Source organism: Cyprinus carpio, chromosome B13 (assembly GCF_018340385.1).
Source record: "Cyprinus carpio isolate SPL01 chromosome B13, ASM1834038v1, whole genome shotgun sequence".
NCBI classification, from domain to species: domain Eukaryota; kingdom Metazoa; phylum Chordata; class Actinopteri; order Cypriniformes; family Cyprinidae; genus Cyprinus; species Cyprinus carpio.
Window position 1 is genome coordinate 13,473,248 of NC_056609.1, and position 19,751 is coordinate 13,492,998.

The following is a 19,751-nucleotide window of genomic DNA, read 5'->3' on the forward strand; positions in this document are numbered from 1 at the left end:
TATATATATATATATATATATATATATACACATTATAAATTATAATGTAAATGATTATGTATAGACTCTTTCCCCCCGTTTTTTAATGACAGGGACAGATTTAATGAAACGTTATATAATTATTGTGTTATAATTTTGTGTGTGTGTATATATATATATATATATATATATATATTTATGTACGTATGTATATATGTGTATTTGTATATGTGTATATTTTGTTTATGTGTGTTTTTTTTTTTATATATTTTTTTGTATGCGATTATTTGTGTTTATATATATATATATATACCGTATATACACAATTTTTATTTAATATTTTATATAATTTATTCTTTCAATTTTTTGTTTTTTAATGAGGGGATATATATATAGAGAGAGAGAAACAGAGAGAGTTTTATTTTTTAATTGGTATCTTTGATAAAATAAATACAAAAAGATATATAACTTATTAAAAACACAAGACAAAGGAATTTTCATTCACATCCATTCAATCAGCACAGTTATGAAGCCACATTTCCTCATATGCTTTTCACTGCATTTCATTGTGTGGTTATATGGAACATCACAGCGATCGGTTCTCACTTTATGACTGATCACATGACCTCATGGAGACGGCCCTCACCGGGCCAGCGTGTCCATTCTCTTCTCAACATGCACCTGAGGAGAAGGTGACACACACAGGACAACCATGATGGAGCCTCAAAAAGAAACCCAACACCACTGTGTTGACAAGTACTGCAAACTACTCACTAATCATCTCAACAGAAGAAGAGGAATGAGCCACACTTCTGTCTTCTGTCTCATACAACGCTTCCATTTATTTCAAACAGCCTAACATAATTCCTAATTGGCCTTGTATAATGAGCTGTGAGCGCGAGCAGGACGCGGTCTGAGCGGTCAGCATGTGGGTGTTCTTACACAAATGCTCAGAGGGAGAGTCTGAATTACTAACTCGCTTAATAACAAAACAACAGCATGGTAGTATTAACAGAGCCGAAAGCGTCGGCGCTTTGCGGAGCATCACTCCATTTGCAATAATCTCCAACGAATGTCAGCATTCGGCGATTCGCTGTCTGTTGCTGACGTGCCTCTAGCAGCAATCTGGATGAGCATCTGTGGGTGCCTAGTCTAGCGTGATGTGCAGCCATGGCTACCAGCTGCTGTGCTGCTTGTGCTCTCTCTCTCTCTCTCTCTCTCTCTATATGGATGCAGGTCACATTTAACTATAAAATCGAAAGATTCAAAAGTAATTATATTAAGCATAGAACCTATTTTATCATAACTATATCTTTTAGGTATTTTATAAATGACAATTTAAGCACATTTTACCCCAAAATTCAATGCACTGAGATATTTTACTTTATCATTATTCTGAATGGTGATTATGATTAGACTGTTATCACTGTGTATATATAAGGTATCACAGAAAAAACTAATGCATTACAATTCTCTCTTCAATGATTCTGAGCTTTGTTTTTGCTTTATGTTTCGAAGCTATAATTCTTGACATACAATTGTTTTGATTTATCTTTCATTTATAATTATTTAATGAAATAATTTATGAATATGCAAGTAATTTTTAAACAAATCTGACATTCAACATGAGTTAACAATTAATAAGAAAGAAAGAAAAAATGTTTTGGAATCTTTTAAATGGATTGTGATTCCCAAAATTGGAATCGTACTGGATCAAGAAGGGCCTATACTGTATATATGTATGTATAAATTATACATTATTTTTCTTTTCTCAATTCTCTAATGGTTGTAAACTATTTTTATTGGTTTAATACTATATTTGAGCTTTCATGCTGTGTTTTGTGTAGTTTTCTCAGCTTTAGAACCGAAAGTGGATGTTCAAGCTGTAAAACGGAATAGATTTGAACCTGCATCCGTCACATGAGCGCAGCATGTCAGAAATGTACGGGCTGACTCTGGCATATAATTAAAATATATTCATGATGATTTATTTTGGAGTAAAATATTTTTTATTTTTTTTTGCATTACAGTAATAGACATGTTACAACTTTCATCCTTGAAGTAGGTAAAGCACTTTAAACTTTCATGTACCTTCAGGCAATCATCAGGTTTGAAGATAAAGAGCAAGCGGAGGTCTGAGTACAGTGTGTAGCAGAGACTGACCTGGGCTTGCAGGTTGTGCATGTCGTGAGCGAGCTGCTGGCGCTCCTGCAGGAGCTGCTTCTGTCGGCTGAGGAGTTGCAGCACTTGCTGGGAACTGGCCTGACAGTGCTGGTCCAGCTGCTGCAGTCTGACAACACACACACACACACACACACAAACACAGATGAAAGGCACAGCAGACAGCTAAAAGAAATTTCCATCTGAGTTATTATCACTGTACCAGACTGAGGTTTAACTGAGTTTCATAAATGCTCTCTTGGTCTTTATGTTTTTCAGCAGCACGTTCTGAATTTTGGGATGTTTGTTGAAATGACAGAAATGCTCAGACTTCAGAAAATCTGTCGAAATGTCATGTGTTAAGAGCTTATTTTCACAAAGTGAACATTTAACAGATTATCATCAACTTAAAGGGACAGTGCACCCAAACATTTGAATTCTGCCATTATTTACAGTAAATTTAGTCATTTATTATATAAATTAAAACACAAGATTTTTATTTAAAGCATAAAAAACAATGTTGAGGCTTCTTTTTCATTCACATAAAGTAATAGGTACTGGAGCTATTAATCTTCTTAAAATACCATAAAAGTTATAGAGTGAATTGATTTTTTTGTCAGCTGAAGAATAAGTTGTTAAACAACAGAACAATCCACATTTGCATTAGTGTTGAAAATTAAATATGGTGCTACCCCCACTAATGTCTATTTTAATATAAAATATTTAGTATCTGTATTTAGTATCTGTCTAAATATGTTGAAAATAGGGTAAAGTAACGTTAAAAAAATGATAATTTTTCAGAAAGTCAATGCACTTCTGTTCAGGATTCTAATAGGAATGAATGCTTCTGTTGACTGGAACCAGAGCCATTTTCAAGCCTTTCTTTTCTCTCTGTCTGGCGTGACAGTAGATGTGTTTCTGCTTTTCACGATAATTGTCCTTCACCTCTGATTCCTTAAATCCCGTCTAATTTGGGAGTGTGAGCAGAATAGTTTGTCTGCCTGCACTAGACAGCTTGTTCCTGTCCTCAGGCCTCAGTCAAGCGCTGTTGTTCTTTTGTCTCCCTCACCCTCATCCTCTTTCTTTCCTTTCATTTCTTTTCTTTTCTCTGCTGGCCTTCCTGGTGTGAGCTGGACAGGGCTGATCACAGGGCTGTGGTGGGCATCCTGTCCCATGCTCGGGCCCTGCTGTGTAGGGAGCTGGCGCCACTGCTGCCGCCCACCTCCAGAGTCTGGCAGCGCTTTGACACTGGCCCTAACCTCCTCCACACAATACTTAGCTCCAAATGTTCTTCTGTATTAGTGCACCCATCCAAACCTTTATCTACCATTTCTGCTGTTCTTCAGGTCTTTCAGAAAGTAACATTCATCTGCTGTTGTTTACCAAAACAAGAAATAAATAAGAAATAGAAGAATAAGAGAAACTTCAGAAGTGAGAGCTGCAAGAACATGTCCATCATTTGGTGCCATCTGCTTTTTTGACACAGGGTTTATTTTTCTTCTCGAAATACATGAGTTTTATTGTTTAAGACTGATTCAATATTAGTAAAAAAAAACATCATTAATATGCAGAAATACAGACTCTAATCACTCAAAGTAAATATGTATAAACTGTGTGCAGACATCCAGTGTGTATGACTTATGAGTTACTGTATAGGATATGAGTTGTGTTCTGTATGTGACTGACATCTATGTCTCTGCTAATGATTTCTGGGAAAAATAAAAAATACAGGGAGATTATAGATCCAAATACATGGATTTACAAATGAACACTTGCATGCAAAATGAAATTGCTATTATTATTAACTGTTATAATTCTTATTATTAATTGTTAACTTAGTACAATCATCATAATAGCAACAGCAGTAATAATACTACTTCATTTTTACTTCATTTATTAAATAATAATACTACGTACAAAATAATCACATTCATAGTCTATGAAACCTCTGTTTGTAAGCTACCTCCACTACCGATCAAACAATGATAACATTAATACTTTTATTTGTGCATTAAATTGATAAAAATTGAAAGTCCATACATTTATAATGTTACAATTTTATTTATATTTTAAATAAACGCTGCTCTATTGTAAAATGTGCAGATTACATTTTTATTTTTAATAATTGTTATAATTCATATTTTTAATTGTTTATTTAGTACAATCATTACAATAGCAACAGCAGTAATAATAATAATAATAATTCATTTATTAAATAATTATAAATATTATTTACAAAATGATCACATTCATAGGCTATGAAACAACTGTTTGTAAGCTACCTACACTACCGATCAAAAGGTTGGATTTTTTGAAAACCTTTAATACTTTTAATCATTCATTAAATTGTTCAAAAGTGAAAGTAAAGATATTTATAATGTTACAAAAGAATTCTATTTTAAATAAATGCTGTTCTTTTGAACTTTCTATTCTTCAAAGAATCCTTAAAGTATCACAGTTTACACAAATAATATTAAGCACACCTGTTTTTAATATTGATAATAAAAGAAATGTTTTTTAAAGACCAGTTCAGTATAATAGAATGATTTCAGAAGGATCATTTGACACTGAAGACTGGAATAATATCTGCTTTGTCATCACAGAAACAAATTACATTTTAAAATACATTTATATATACATTTATATATATATATATATATATATATATATATATATATATATATATATATATATATATATATATATATATATATATATATATATATTTTTTTTTTTTTTTTTTGAGCAAATAAATGTCATCAAAATCATTACCAACCAATGTATTATTAGTGTTATTAAACTCGCTGTAATGGTATTGTATGAGTTACTGTATAATAATACTGGAGTATTTTTCAAGCAGTCAGCAATTAAACATATTGTCAGGATTAAACAAGAACTAATGGATGCCTTTTCATAATTCAGCTGAATCAAATTATAAGCCTGACATAATGTCACTTATCTATTCCAATTGATTACGATGTTTCCTCTTTATGCTGAGAGTGTCAGTACAGTATGTTGAATGAGTAGAATCTGTGGCCTCAGTAAAGTCTGGCAGGCAGTATAATGTCAGGCATCCTGAAGCAGCTAAAGCAGGTTGTGTAATTCCCTCACCTCACACACAAGCCATCTGCAGCACCTTTGCACCTCTGGAGACAGACATGCTGCATTAACCTATTATACAATCACACCGCCCTTAATCAGCAAATGTCAAACTGCTCTCAATCTCCCCCATATTTATCTGCTCTACAGCCACTCAGGGACAAGTCTCAAAACTGTCCAATGTGCATGACCCGTGCACTTGTTCAGGGCCATGTTAGTTTGCGTTTGACTCCCACAAACTGTCCCAAAGAAGGAAAAAAAAAAGGAGAGAAAACTCCCGTAGTCATCTCTGAAGCTGGACTCACAACGGGAGTCTGATTAAATTAGAAGGCTGTCCAGCAGCTAAGGCTGCAAATCCAATAACCTCCCTCCATTTACTGGCACGCAACTTAATTAGGTTTTTAATACAGCTTAGTGCATGGAGCTGGGCTGAGCTGGCCCGGCCTGGACACTGCTGCCTCTGCCCGCTACTGAGAGAGCTGGAGAAGAGCTTCCCCGCTGACCCTGGTGAAAGGACACCATCTGCTGGCTCCCAGGCTAACTGAAGCCAGCGCAACACACAGACACGGCTAACACCACCGCTGATGAAAGAAATGAGGACTCAGGTAACGCTGATGGTCATTTACATATTTAGAAAACACAAACAATTCGAGAATACTGGGATTTACTTTTTTAAAGCAATTATTGGTAACACTTTAGCATAGGGACCAATTCTCACTATTAACTAGCTGCTTATTAGAATGCCTCTTATTAACATATTGGCTGTTTAGTAGTACTTGAAAAAGCACATATTCTGCATGACCATATTCTACATCCCCATTCTGAAAAACAAAAAAGTTTCTTATGCTCACCAAGGCTGCATTTATTTGATCAACAATACAGTAAAAACAGTAATGTTTTGAAATAATATTAACATTTATAATAAAAATATATTTGAATATATTTTAAAATGTAAATTTCTGTGATGTCAACTGAATTTTCAGAATCAATACTCCAATCTTCAGTGTCACATGATCCTTCAGAAATCATTCTAATATGTGACCCTGCCTGTGAAAACCCAGCTAAAGTCATTTTATTTTTTGTGATTTAATGTTTTCTTTATTAAATCATGCTTCATAAAGGTGTAGAACATTCTGTGAAAATATAACCTTTATATCTTTATATATTAACTGAGTAAGGCCATGTCAAAGATTGAAATCATAGTGAAATGAACAGTTGAAATCAAACTTTGATGCTTGTTTTCTCATAATTAGATTTTGAGACTTTAGCCTGGATTGTACAGACAGGGTCACACATGCTGATTTACCGCTCAAAAAACAATGTGTTTTTAAGGATTATTAGATGAACAAAGTTCAAAAGAACAGTTTTTTTTTTGTCTTTTTTTTTAACATTATTAATGACTTCAATATGTCCTTGCTGAATAAAAGTATTGCAAAATCATTTGAATGAGGGCACTTTTAACTGTGTGTTAACCATTATTTTATTAGGAAGCGCGTTTGTGTCTGTCTTACTTCAGCAACATAAATCACAGTTATGTGTAAGTGTCACTGGCTATAAGGAGACATCTAGTTCATGCCAATGAAATAATAAAGACCAAAACAACAGTCTAGTTATAGATATATATATAGTTATAGATTGGCATCTCTCAAAACAGGATTGGTTAAAGAACGACATTAAATTAGATCCTCAAATAACATATAGGAGGTAATAAGAGGCAATTCCTGCTTTACTCCACTCCTCAAACACAAATACTTTAGCTCTTTACTTTGCTTTAACTTAGCTCTACATGTGAATCTAAATTCATTGCTGGATATTTGCAAGTAAAAATATACAAAATTTTATGGATTCAAAAAGTTTTTTTTTGTGAATAATCTGCAGGTGATGTGCTGCTCTGTGAGTTAGTGTAATAAACAGTGCGAGAGCACGAGTGGCCTGCAGTGCTGCCACCTGTACAGTGAGTCTGGATGCTGATGGACTGAAGTTCCTCCGCTCATGTGGCCTGCTGTGGCCTCAGGGTATGTGATTTTTATGAGCGATGTTCAGTGCTTAGCATCTGTTTAGCATTGGCCAAATGAATTGGCAAGAAGCAGAGAATACACTCTCAGCTCTTGCGAATACACAAAACAAATCACCCCCCCACCACAAAAAAAAAAAAAAAAAAAAAACAGCTGACATACAGACTGAAAAATGTGGTGTAGCAATCAAAATAAAAAATTTAAAATGAACTTAAATCATTTTAGACTTAATGATTTAAATTTCATGTGTGAAATAAACATGAAATACTACACAAATAAAACCATTTATCTTTTTTAGGATATTCTAATGAGAACAGGGCTCACAAAAACAGCAACAATAGCAGTTACTCAGTACAGCACATCAGAACAAATGAGGCAGGTTTAGTTCCTTCAATGTACAAACAAACCAATAGAAAAAGATCTCAACAAATGGAACGACAAATCACTAAATCCGGTGAATTTATGGGGCTCCCATCGGCAGCATGCTGCGGATAGTGGCGGGAACGGGTACGCGAGGCTTGGAGGAAGGATAAGCGGTATAGTATATATGCAATCTGTCTTGGCTTGCCTAGTTAAAACAGGCCTGCCACTCCTCTGCCAGAGCCAGACACAGCTCGACTGACCGCAGGCCTTAACCTGTTAGACTAGCCAAACTCTATTGTTGCACATGATCTCCGCTTCATCTATCTGTGATTTTTACTCAGAGGACTGAGTTTAGACCACATGTAGATATTACTTTGTCCGTACAAACATCACACAATGTTATTGACGTCAGTAAAAATTTTGATCTACTAGGCTACAATCTGCTCTTAAGTGATGCACACATTTACATTAGGCTATACAACATATGTGATGTCAGGTCTCTATAAAGTTTGTTACCACCATCAGCTTTTACTGCACACACAGCCTGTGAAAGGAGCTAAGTGAGCACTATTTGATGTTATAAATGAGGTCTTAGCGCTGGATAGGGAGCGCTTGGATGCACCACGTAGCGTTTTACAGTTTGCATGCCTTGGGATGTGCCCAGCACCCGCGTAAGCAGGAGCAGTAGAGCCACCGCACCACAAGGCTCTGTCAGCAGGCCACAGAGCTGTTGCCCCCGGCAGTGTGGGCCAGCTGGCCCACGAAGGGTAGAGGAAAGAGGGAAATTAGGGCGGAGAGGCTCCCTGCTGCCCCCTAGCTGCATAATGAAGAGTGGAAGTGTGCGTGATGTTGCAGCATGACTTTTAATGTTAAGAGCCAACGGGCATCAGTTTCAGTTTTTGACCGAGCAATCACTTACTGATAATCAGCGAAACAGTAATCACTGAGCCCAGAAAGTTATGTATGCTTCTGAAAATGCAAAAACACTAAGAAAGCGCTGTAAAAATGCATTCTATATTTAATTTTTCTTCAATTTTTCTTCTTACAGTTAATCACACTAGGATTAGTTTGAAGTTATTACTGTAAACTCTCAATCTAAAGTTTGGAGCAATAAGTTATTATTATTTTTTTTTTAATAATACTTTTATCCAACATTCATTGATCAGAAATCCATAGTAAAGACATTTATAATGTTACAAAAATTTCAATTTCAAATAAATGCTGTCCCTTTCAACTTTTAATCACAGATTCCTAAACAAAATAATCAGCAAAATTTTAAGCAGCACACCTTATTCAATATTGCTTATAATAAGAACTGTTTTTTGAGCTACAAATTTGCATATTGAAAATGATTCCTGAAAGATCATGTAACATTAAAGTCTGGAGTAAAAATAAGCTTTGCCATCACAGGAACAAATTAAATGTATATATTTTACATAATATATTTTAATATAGAAACCAGTTCTTTTACATTGCAATAATATTTCACAACATGACTGTTTTTATTGTAATTTATTCAATTAAATGAGCATAAGAGACCTCTTCAAAAACATGAGAAAAATGTTACTGACCTAAAATTTTCAGTGGTAGTGTATGATGATGATTAGCAAGATAAAAGAGAGATTAAATAATATCCTGATATACTTAAAGCATTTGATCCCGATCACCAATTTCTGACACTTATCAAATCACAAAGGTTGACTAGACTTTTATATTATCTGAAGTAAATGTAAGTGGTGATTAACATCGTAATTCTAGCAAACATAATTTTTTTTGAAACACTTCTGTGAGATTTCTCTTCAGCTGCTTTGGCATCTTTCTCTCTTCTGACTGCTGTAATCTATCTCTCTCAATTAGGAAAGCAAAAATAATGTTTGCTATCGTGTACCTTCAAGTTGACCCTGCTGTGCAAACATAACAACTTAAGCTGGAAAGATATAATCTAGTCCACATAAAGTATAGCAATCATTGGACTACTGTCTGCCAGCAAAGATCAGATTTAATAGTTGTAATAAGTCATGCCACCTGAAGCACAATTATTATAAACAAGACTCTCATTTGATTTGAAGAAGAGAAGTCTAAATAACTCTGACCTCTTTTCGAAAGCTTTTGTTTCTGGTAGAATAAACACTAAAAGGTACATCTGACCCAGAAAAGACAGCGATCAGCATGCGGATGCTAAACAAACAGTGACAAGCATCATCCACATCATGCATGCCATCTCCTTCACTCCTTGCCAACTTCATTTGCAAGTGAAAAGTTTACTAAGCTTTCTTGCTTTCGGGAAAAGTGGCATAGCTTTTTTTCTCACACACACACATACACACAGCACTAAATGCACGTTTGTGTGTGTAAGTGAATGATGGGGTGTGTAGCAGGGGTGGGTGGCAGGGAACCAGATGAAGCAGCCCTCGCCCGAGGCCCAGCCGTCTCCCCGGCAGCAGCGCGGCTGTTCTCGGCCCCGGCGCAGGCGGACATTTGTTCCATTGCACCATCTCCTCCAGCCTTTTCAGCAGCGCTCCAGCTACCGCTACACATGGCTCTCCATCCACGCTCCCCTCTGCGCACATCCACACGCCACTACCATCTTTCTTTATGCCGCCATATGGCTGACAGAAGCCTGTAGATTTAGGCACACATCTGCGTATACGCTACAACACTCCTTTAAGGAACAGGAGCGTGTTCGCTTCTGTGTGTGTTGGTGAGAGGGAGTGATAATTGGTAAAGACGCTCATTGGCAGACGTGTGTTTGTGAGGCTGAGCAGAGAACCTTTGAGAAGCTTGTGTGAGCGGGGACTTGGAGCAGGTGAAATTTTGGACAAATAATCAGATATCAAGCTGGGTTTTGTTTCTAGACAGCCTAGAATGATTTTCTATCTGTACAAGTGGATATTTTAGATGCCTTCAATTAACTTGAATGATCTTCACTCATTCCTATATGTGATTCTGCAGTGACATTCATTTTAAAAAGCACAAAACCATGTCTCTTAATAATACAAGGGTGTAAAAGCAGCATGCATAATAATTATAAAAGAATTAGTAAAATGCTCATTTAGACAGAGTATAGCATACCACACCGCAGGACATGTAATTTTCCTAAAAAGCTTTTCATGTTAAATACCTATCAGTGTGTTCTAAAATTCATTTTGACAGGTTATGCATTATATTATGCTTTTTCCATTCAGTCTTCCCACAATGAAATTCACAACGAATTTCTATGACTTTTCCAAAAGCTTTCCAGTAATTTGTGAACAAAAGATAAAGATTTTAAAAAACAATTTTTATTGACTAATTCAGTAATAAATCGTTCCGAATGATTTGTGGACCGGCCTGATCGATTCATTGCAAAGAAGCAAAATATTGATTCGGTAACATGCTGGACATCATTATTCCTGGTTTACTCTATAAGAGCATATTCTGGTTTATGTTTTTTGTCTCAGCATAACTACAAAATGTGTTTCTGTTATAGAAATCTTCATTATTTTCAAGCTGAGAAATCAAAAAATAAATAAATAAATAAATAAATAAATAAATCCTGCTATTTATAGCTTTTCCCATGTACAGGGGAAAGCTGCATATTTTTAAAATTTTTGTCACCCCCAAATGCATCAGCTTTCAAAGAACACACAGATACAAAGTAATGAGAAATTACAATACTAAGAAATCATAATACATGTTTGCAGTCTATATGAATAATAATAACATTAATACTATATTTAATACCCAAGACATACCAGAGTCTGGTTCAAATAGCTTATTAGGTGCATTCAACTTTAAGATAAAAGTATATTGAATATGTCTGGTGCTAACAGTACAAAAATTCTATCCTCATTTCAATTAAAATGTAATTCATTTCTATATTAGAAATGACAAAGACAGCATTCCTACAGTATTTACAAAACCTCTAATTACGTGAATCATTAACACAATGTACATATTTTTGTTACTTGACCTTAAAGAGAGTATTTGCCCTTTTAACTGTACATCAATGAGACAATATGAAATCAGTCAGGAATATAAAAATACAAACAAACAAAAAAAAAATCCATCCTGATTACTACATCCCAATGTGGCTTTCACCACGCTAATGTCAATCATCTTACACAGCAGTAAAACGATGCCCAGAATGCATTTACGAAATAAAAATAGGATTGATATGCATATGTATTATTGATGTTCTCTATAAAGCCGAGGCTATTACGCACAATCGTTGGCCAACACTCTGAGCCTTTCATATATCACTGGCCCTAATCTCTAGGCAGAAAATATGCGAATACCACGTGGAAAATAAATAAATAACTTGCAGGAGTGAAACATTGTGTGCCGAAAACCCCTGTGTTGCTTGGCGTTGGCTCGAATGGTAAAAATAAATCAAGCTGATTTTCCAAATGTTTCATGCGTGCCACGCTGTTGCAGCTCTTCGCAGCACAGATTGCGCGCCCGATCAAGAATATCTGAGGTGGGGCCCCGGCTATTTGCATGTACGCCGGAGCCATTTGCACCAACTTATTAACACGTACACCTTAACCCACGGGCGGTGGGGTGAAGTGCCCTACAGAGCAGAGACACCCGGGGCACTGAAGACGCGGGAGGGACCAGACCTCTCAGTCTCTTACTCAGAGCCGAGGGCTGAAGTTTGGCTCCGGCACCTTCTGTCTTACATACCAACAGCAGGAGAAATGTGTGTTTCAGCTTCGCAATAAACAAAGCATGTAGACAGCGAGAGAGAGGAACGGTGCGATGCGGTAAACTCTCATAAATTGATTTTTCTCTATTTTGGCCAGCACACGAAATCATGCACATTCTAACTTTCACTTTGTATTGTATTATTCTATAAAGATTAGCTAAAACATATTAAATCCATTATGAATAGTTCATAAAAAGCACAACAAAAAAGATTTCATCGCGAAAATCCTCTCTAGCGTGTTCATAATTCAAATAAAAATGTCTCTCCTATGGTAAACGTAACTATAAATATTTCACACGTATAGATTCTCTCCAATCGCTCCATCTCACCTCTAAGCTCGGTCTGTGAGCTCTTGTGAGAAATGTTGCGTAATTGCAAAGGTGACAAACCATTTTAACAGCTCCAGTTATGTGAGGAAAGCTCACTTACATGCCCACTCTAAAAACAACATCCTTTTCATTACAGGGCAGCAGTGGAAACGTAACTTTTCTTTGTATCTGCTTCTCTCTGGTTTGAGGAGGTGGATATTCGCTAATATGTAAAGTTGTGGAGGAAACAGAAGGATGTTGTGCTCCCAGCAGAAGCTCGGTTCAGGCTGGAGGTACTGTGGATACACCCACACTCACTCACTCGCCCACATGCTGGCTCGGGCGGTGTGCCAGACGCCCCTCAACCCTACACTCAGTGGCCACATGTGCCCCTGCACACACACATACACACACACACGGTCTGAAGTTGTACGAGCGCAATGCTCACATGTATCAGATATAAAATACTCACTATCTGATTCCAAATAATATTATAGACATATTGAGAGGTTACAAAGCTGCAGCCTGTAAATCTAATCAATGGCTTCTTGAATTGAGAAGCATTTTAGTCTGACAAAATGTATTTCCTGAAGAACAACATACACTACCGTTCAAAAGTTTGAGGTCAGTAAGGTTTTTTTTGTTGAAACAAAGAAATACTTTTATTCAAGGAAGATGAAAGTGTGACAGTAAAAACATTTAAAATTATACAAAATATCAAATGTTTATCAATCCTGAAAATATCTGATAATAATAAAAGATATTTCTTCAGCAGCAAATTGGTATACAGAAGCTTGCGTTCCGCAAGTGAGCATCGCTTTATTGTGCCATCCCAAAGCAGCACAAAATCACTTTCACAGACTTTTACATTAAACGTTTCCTCCTGGTGGAATGACCTGTCCAACTCAATCCGAGTCCTTAGCCATCTTCAAAAAAAAAAAAAAAAAAAAAAAAAAAAAAATACCCTTACTATGTGTACTAGGGATGCACCGATGCTACTTTTTTCAGTACTCGCCCGATACAATACTTTTATTTTTGATACTTGTCGATACCGAGTACCGATACCGATACCGATATTTTTGTTGCATTTGTAAAATTTTTAAATATCGGGTACAGAAACCAAAAGAGTATGTATAATGTTAGCTGGTTAACTTTATTTATTAAATAGATACAGTCAAACCAAAATTTATTCAGACACCTTCAACATTTCTCACATTATCACAGTTTATTCTCTATAGTCTAGAAGACTTTCGAACCTGTAAAGACTCTACGTTTATTTGTGTGCACTCACAATAACAACAAAAAATTGCGCTTTTGTAAAATAATGAAAGCAAACAGGATGCGTGTTCTGTCGTCTCGGTCTGTGAACTTGAGCACGAAAGTCCGAAACTCTGTGTATACTTGCCTTACAGATAGGAAAACATATCTAGGTAGAGCGAAATGTCTACTTTCAAATAAACCAATTCAAATAGAAAACAAATATTCTCAGATTATGTAATCCGTATGAAACATGCATACAGGCGCATCAACTGCTGTGGAGATGAGTCAGTGTCGCCGACTTCATCTCTTAAACCGAAAACAAAGAAAGCACTAGTGTATCAATAAATTATTAAAATGTTAATGCAGCCTCCTTACTGTTTTTTCCTGACACATTCATTCAAGATTCACACCCCAAATTGTTGTTGGTTTTAGCTTTAGTCCATCATTATGCAAATATAGTGATGTCATGGTGTGATACACTAAACAAGCTCCTATAGGGAGTGTACATGTGATGCAGGACTTGAGGTCAGTGCTGCAGGTGTGCGTACCTCTGCTTCATGCGCTGGTGCATCCTCCCGTGTTGCACACACTGCTCTTCCATCTCTTCACAACGACCTCGCAGTTTCTCAGCGCTCTCCTGCAGGTGCTCTTTCTCCAGAGACAACTGCTCGATCTCCGCCCTATACACACACACACACACACACACACACACACACACACACACACACACACACACACACACACACACACACACACACACACACACACACACACACGCTTAAGTTTTATAATCCACCTTTTGATAGTGTTAAATAAAGACACTTTAACTATAATAATAACTCTAATAATGCTTGTTCTGATAATAAATCATTTAGACCTACCAAAGCAGCCTACATAGTATAAGCAAAACATCATATTTTACTAAAACAGATGAATGTTAATACACAATATGTAAGTACTGGCAGTTATGAACTGATCTAATATTTTTTAACATGATACATTTATTATTTCCTCACATATGTAAATGCAGCATGCGTAAAGGCCTATCAGAAAGCAGCAGAAACCATTTTTTGTCTTTGTTTGTTTTTCCACTTTTGTCTCAACAGAGAGTAGAGAGAAGGAGGGTTGGGATCACTGGATGGGTCACAGCCAGATTTGAACTTGCATCAATCTCTATGCCAAGGCTCCAGCGACAGTTATTTAGGCAGGGACGAATGTGTGGCTCTTTCTTTAACAAGACTACACTCTCAATGAACCAGAAACACCTGAGCACTCTGCCATCAGGTAAAGCCCTGCCAAGTCAACTCCGTTAGCACTATAAACACCCTGCTCTCCAAAAGTTAAAGAGCCTACACAGAAGACATTAGCTCTAAAAACGGATCTTTGATTTAATGTGTAAACTTGTTTAACGTGCTCATATAAGTCAACAGACATCGTAATAGGTTGTGTTTGATCAAACTGTTAAAGATACAAGTAATTCAATCCACCACCACTTGTATGTGCTGCATCAGACACGAGAGCAACATTCATCCAAGTCTTATGCAGAATGAACCTTGTCGCCAGCGTGCTGCGTGCTCATCTGCCTATAGGTTTAAAACACAACACTAAACAGAAGGCCACACTGTCACTGGATATAAAACAACTAGACAGGAAGATCAGTAGAGGGAAATAAATCAAGTGTGTGAGTGTATATACACAGTCCATACACCATTCCTGTTCATGAATGTTCAACTGACTCTGTTTTAAATATCTGTTACAAGGGAGTTATTCTGATCAAAAAAAAAAAAAAATTTAGATCATTGAAATAAAAAATTAAAAAATTAAAAACATTAAATCTTAAAATAGCATGTTAAGGTTACTACAGCATCTTTTTTGAAAAAAATAAAAAAATACAGCGATTGATTTATAGTTTATTTATAGTTATTTTCAAAGCTTTAGTGTACTGTCATTATAAAAGAACTTCATTATTGTTTAATTCTAACAAATACGTTCTTGTTAAAAACTAACGAAAATTTAAAATAATTAGCTAAGAATTTTCACACAGGAGAGACTTAATGTTGTTTCCAAACAAAAGGAAATATATCGGTATCGGCATCGGCTATTGGCCAATAAGTGTTGAAAAATATAGGCATAACGGATATCAGCAAATATCCAATATTGTGCATCCCTACTCTAAACCTAACTAAAATAATTAAATATGGCCCTAAAATTGTTTTATTAGAAATGGTTTATTAAAAAAAAGTTTGACTTTCACAAACCTGCCTGCATTAAAAATGTAGATGCTACTAGATAGCAATAATACTAGAATGTCAGTAGTTAACAATTAACATGCACCTAAACTTATTTATTAAATATCTTTTAACATCAACATTTTAGGTTATTTTTACTATAAATGTAGAAGAAAAAGTGCATATTTTTGCTCACTGTTTCTTTTTCTACATTTTAAAATCTTACTGTCTAGATAAATATTTAAGATAAAATAAATTTACCTTGCATCAATATTTCATGATAATTTATTTATTTATTCATTTTTGGCAAGTAGCCCTGTAATAAATGCAATAATGTACAGTTACAAAATATTACTGTAAAATAAACCCCTGACACGAAGCAATGTGAACATTATACATTATGTCAACTACCCATTGTTTATTTTAAGCTTTTATGTTGATTTCATTCACCTTGTTTGCAGAAGTTACGCAAATACAGCTTTCTTCACCTTTTGTGCTTCACTTAAATAGTAATGTAGCATGACATAAATTTTTAAAAATGCAAATATTCCATCCCAGCCAAAATAAGGTCATAAAAATGACGTGTGATAGTTATAAAAGTACGAGAAATTATAAAGTAAAGCATGTCAGACTGCCTGGCACTGTCAAAGATCCATGTGCGTGATTTTATCTGTCCACAGCAATACTAAAAATGCAGAAAATACAGTAAGGTCACTAATACGTATAAATGACTTCCTCAGAGGTCTTCTTGAGTTCAGCGTGCGGGCGGAAGGGGGAGGGCGAGCAGCAGTGGCCTGTACCTTCCCAAGCTGGGCTGACTGACCATGGCAGATTGCAAGCTGCGATGTGAGTAATGCGCTTTACACTGTTTTAACAGCTGACTACCCCAGAGGCCTGAGGTGAGAGGCACATGTGATGGGCAGAGAGCAAAGCCTGCACGGAGGACAGGCTGGCGTGTGCCAGGGTACAGTGACAGCTCCCTTACTGGGGCACAGACTAGAGCAGTATGGCACGGAAAGGATGCCACGCTCTGGATAACACACCGCGAGTGGCTCCGCACTGAATGTCGGACTCCGCGACGATACACAATTCACAAAGCATCAACAAGATCAAACAGTTGAGAAGACGATGTCAAGCAATCTGCATTTCAAACATGGAAACTCACTTTCACTGATCTCACTGCAAGGAATAGCACAGTTACAGTGAGCACTATGTTTAGTTCAGCTGTAGATATGCTAGACGTCAGAGTCATAAGCAAAGAAGCTCAGATATTTGAAACAGCACATACTGGTCTCAAGACAGCCAGGGTTTCCACATCTTTTGACCAATGAATTTCCACTTATTTGTGCAGACTACTTCATTCGTTGTCAGGCATGATTCACAAATAGCAATTTATAGTCGATTAAATATTTCACAGCTGAGCAAAACAAAGACAAGTAAGACTAACAATTTTAAACCTTGCAAATCTGCCATTTCCAGTTTTTCCATAGCCATAGAAACCTTGATAACAGGTGTAAATGTAGGTCTAGTACCTGGCATGAACTTGATTGGGTTCAGTTTTTTTATTGCGTTTGAGTTTGTAATGAATTAAAAAATTTATACGGTATACATGATCTGAAAGTGCTTTGTACCTGCTGCTCTGGGCCAGTTCTTCCAGCTTTGCCCCGAGCGTCTGACACTCCTCCTTCAGTTTCACGATCAGGCTGTTCTGAGCATTCAGAAGAGCATCTGTTTCTCTGACTGTGAACAGATAAAGCTTTGACTCATTAACACTGCAAACACACAGATGTGCTAAAATACAGAAGACAGGTAGAGCAACACAAAGCAACAAACAAACAAATAAATGATGTTCTTCCTGGGCCCAAAAGTTTAGGGTCATGTGTCAGTGTGAAACTGAGATTTGAGATCATTCAAAGAGGTGATCTTGTGTTTTAATAAAGGAACATCTGACCATGTGTACAAAGAGTCATATGACCAGTGTCACACATTTTCTTATTTTATTATTGACTTAAATTATAATAGTGCAGAACCAGATATTTATTATTGATTTTACATCATAAGTTTTTTTTTGAAGTTGATAAAAAAAACTGTATATTTCCTGAATTTAAATGGGATTTTAAATTCTAGATTTTCAGGCATTTGGTCAGGGATCCCACTTTATATCTTGTGTATATAGGCTGTACACTGAGCTATTCTGTAAAAAGAAAAAGCGAAGGAGAAGCAGACAGAATGTAGGAATGTAGTGGCAATGTGTATTGTAGTATTAATTAAATTTAGTTTTCATGAAGTTCAAAAAGTTCAGAAGCTGTTGAAAAGTTCACTAAAAGAATCCTACTGCGTTGCTACGCTTTGAAACTAGCTGGGCATGTGCAGGCCACAGAGAAAACACCACACACAAACCAGGATAAAAGAAACAAACTGGACACTAAACAAACGGGGCAGAGTTAAAAAAAAAAAGTAGTATCATCTAGAGGGGATTCTGTCTTAATTACTAAAATCAATCCGTTTAGAGTTAGAGAGACAGGGACGGGGGGAAGCAGGACAAAAATAATTAGCTATCGAGAGTGGCCATTATATGCTTAGAAAGGGAAGTGGTCTGCGGTATTAAAGGACTAATTCCATAAGCCCAGAGAGCTTCCTGCTGAGCCTCTGATGCCATTTCTCTTTAGACAACATGTGTGCTGTGCAGCCGCGCCAGAAAGAAGCCCTTTGTTTTCTCTGCGCTTTGTTCTGGCAATCAGCATGCCTCAAGTTTCTGGAAACACAGGTAAATAAACTAAACTCGCCCATCCAGATGGTGCAACAGATGTGAGAGCAGCACTCTGAAATCAGCAGACAGTGGGCAGCGTTGCCCGCCTCCCCCCCATTTTTAAACGCTAACTAATACGTAGCACCGAAGCTCTGGAGCGCCGAGCATCTGCTCCCTTCGGCCAGCCAAAGGTTACAGGTGTTCCTGATGCCATCCCGCACAGTGTGGCTCACTCCTGAAGCTTGTGGGGGTGAGGCAGGCGGAAGGGCGGGTGAGGCGGTTGTTCTGGCAAGGGGGCAGCGCACCGGCGAAACACCCACCACTCCTCTCGTGCTGCGCCTCCATTTGCTGGAGCGTCTGTGTCAGCTCACGTTCGCGCCGCTGTGCCTGGAAGGTCAGAGCGGCCATGTCCTCTCCACAGCAGCGCTCTACCGCCTCCTTCTCCTGCCTGCAGAGTGAGAGAGAGCAAAAACTGAGTGCTATACACATGTAGATCAGTGATATACATGAAGATCTGGCAAGATTTAACAGTAAAGTGTGCGATTTCTGTGCCACTAGCATCACCGTTCGGAACTGCAAAAAGAATGTTTTCAAACAGGTTTCCTGATCACACCCTCTATCATTGGTCAGGCAATCAGACAGCCCTGCCCCAAATTTATGGCACTGGTTGAGCCAGCGCTGCTGTGGCGGGCTGGATCAGGTTGCTCATACAAACAGAACAATGCTTTGATTTTAAAGGGTTAGTTCTGTCATTAATTATTCATCCAGTCATGTCAGTTCCATTGTTGTCTATGCAGGGTCAGAAAGCTCTTGGATTTCATCAAAAATATCTTAATGTGTTCTTAAGATGAACAAAGGTCTTATGGGTTTGGAACGACATGACAGAATTTTCAATTTTGGGAG

The 19,751-nt window shown here is 36.9% G+C and overlaps 1 protein-coding gene across 1 annotated transcript in view; it reads right to left on the reverse strand.

Annotated features, from left to right (window-relative positions):
• Window positions 1-390: 390 nt before the first annotated feature.
• The window catches only part of sdccag8 (SHH signaling and ciliogenesis regulator sdccag8), a 40,364-nt gene continuing 21,003 nt past the window's right edge, over window positions 391-19,751 (reverse strand). The window contains exons 14-18 of the mRNA XM_042736710.1: window positions 19,169-19,296; window positions 17,731-17,839; window positions 14,420-14,551; window positions 2,143-2,269; window positions 391-660 (exon numbers count right to left, since the gene is read on the reverse strand). Of these exons, the coding sequence (XP_042592644.1) occupies window positions 622-660; window positions 2,143-2,269; window positions 14,420-14,551; window positions 17,731-17,839; window positions 19,169-19,296 (535 nt within the window). The 3' untranslated portion in view covers window positions 391-621. The remainder of the gene's footprint in view (window positions 661-2,142; window positions 2,270-14,419; window positions 14,552-17,730; window positions 17,840-19,168; window positions 19,297-19,751) is intronic.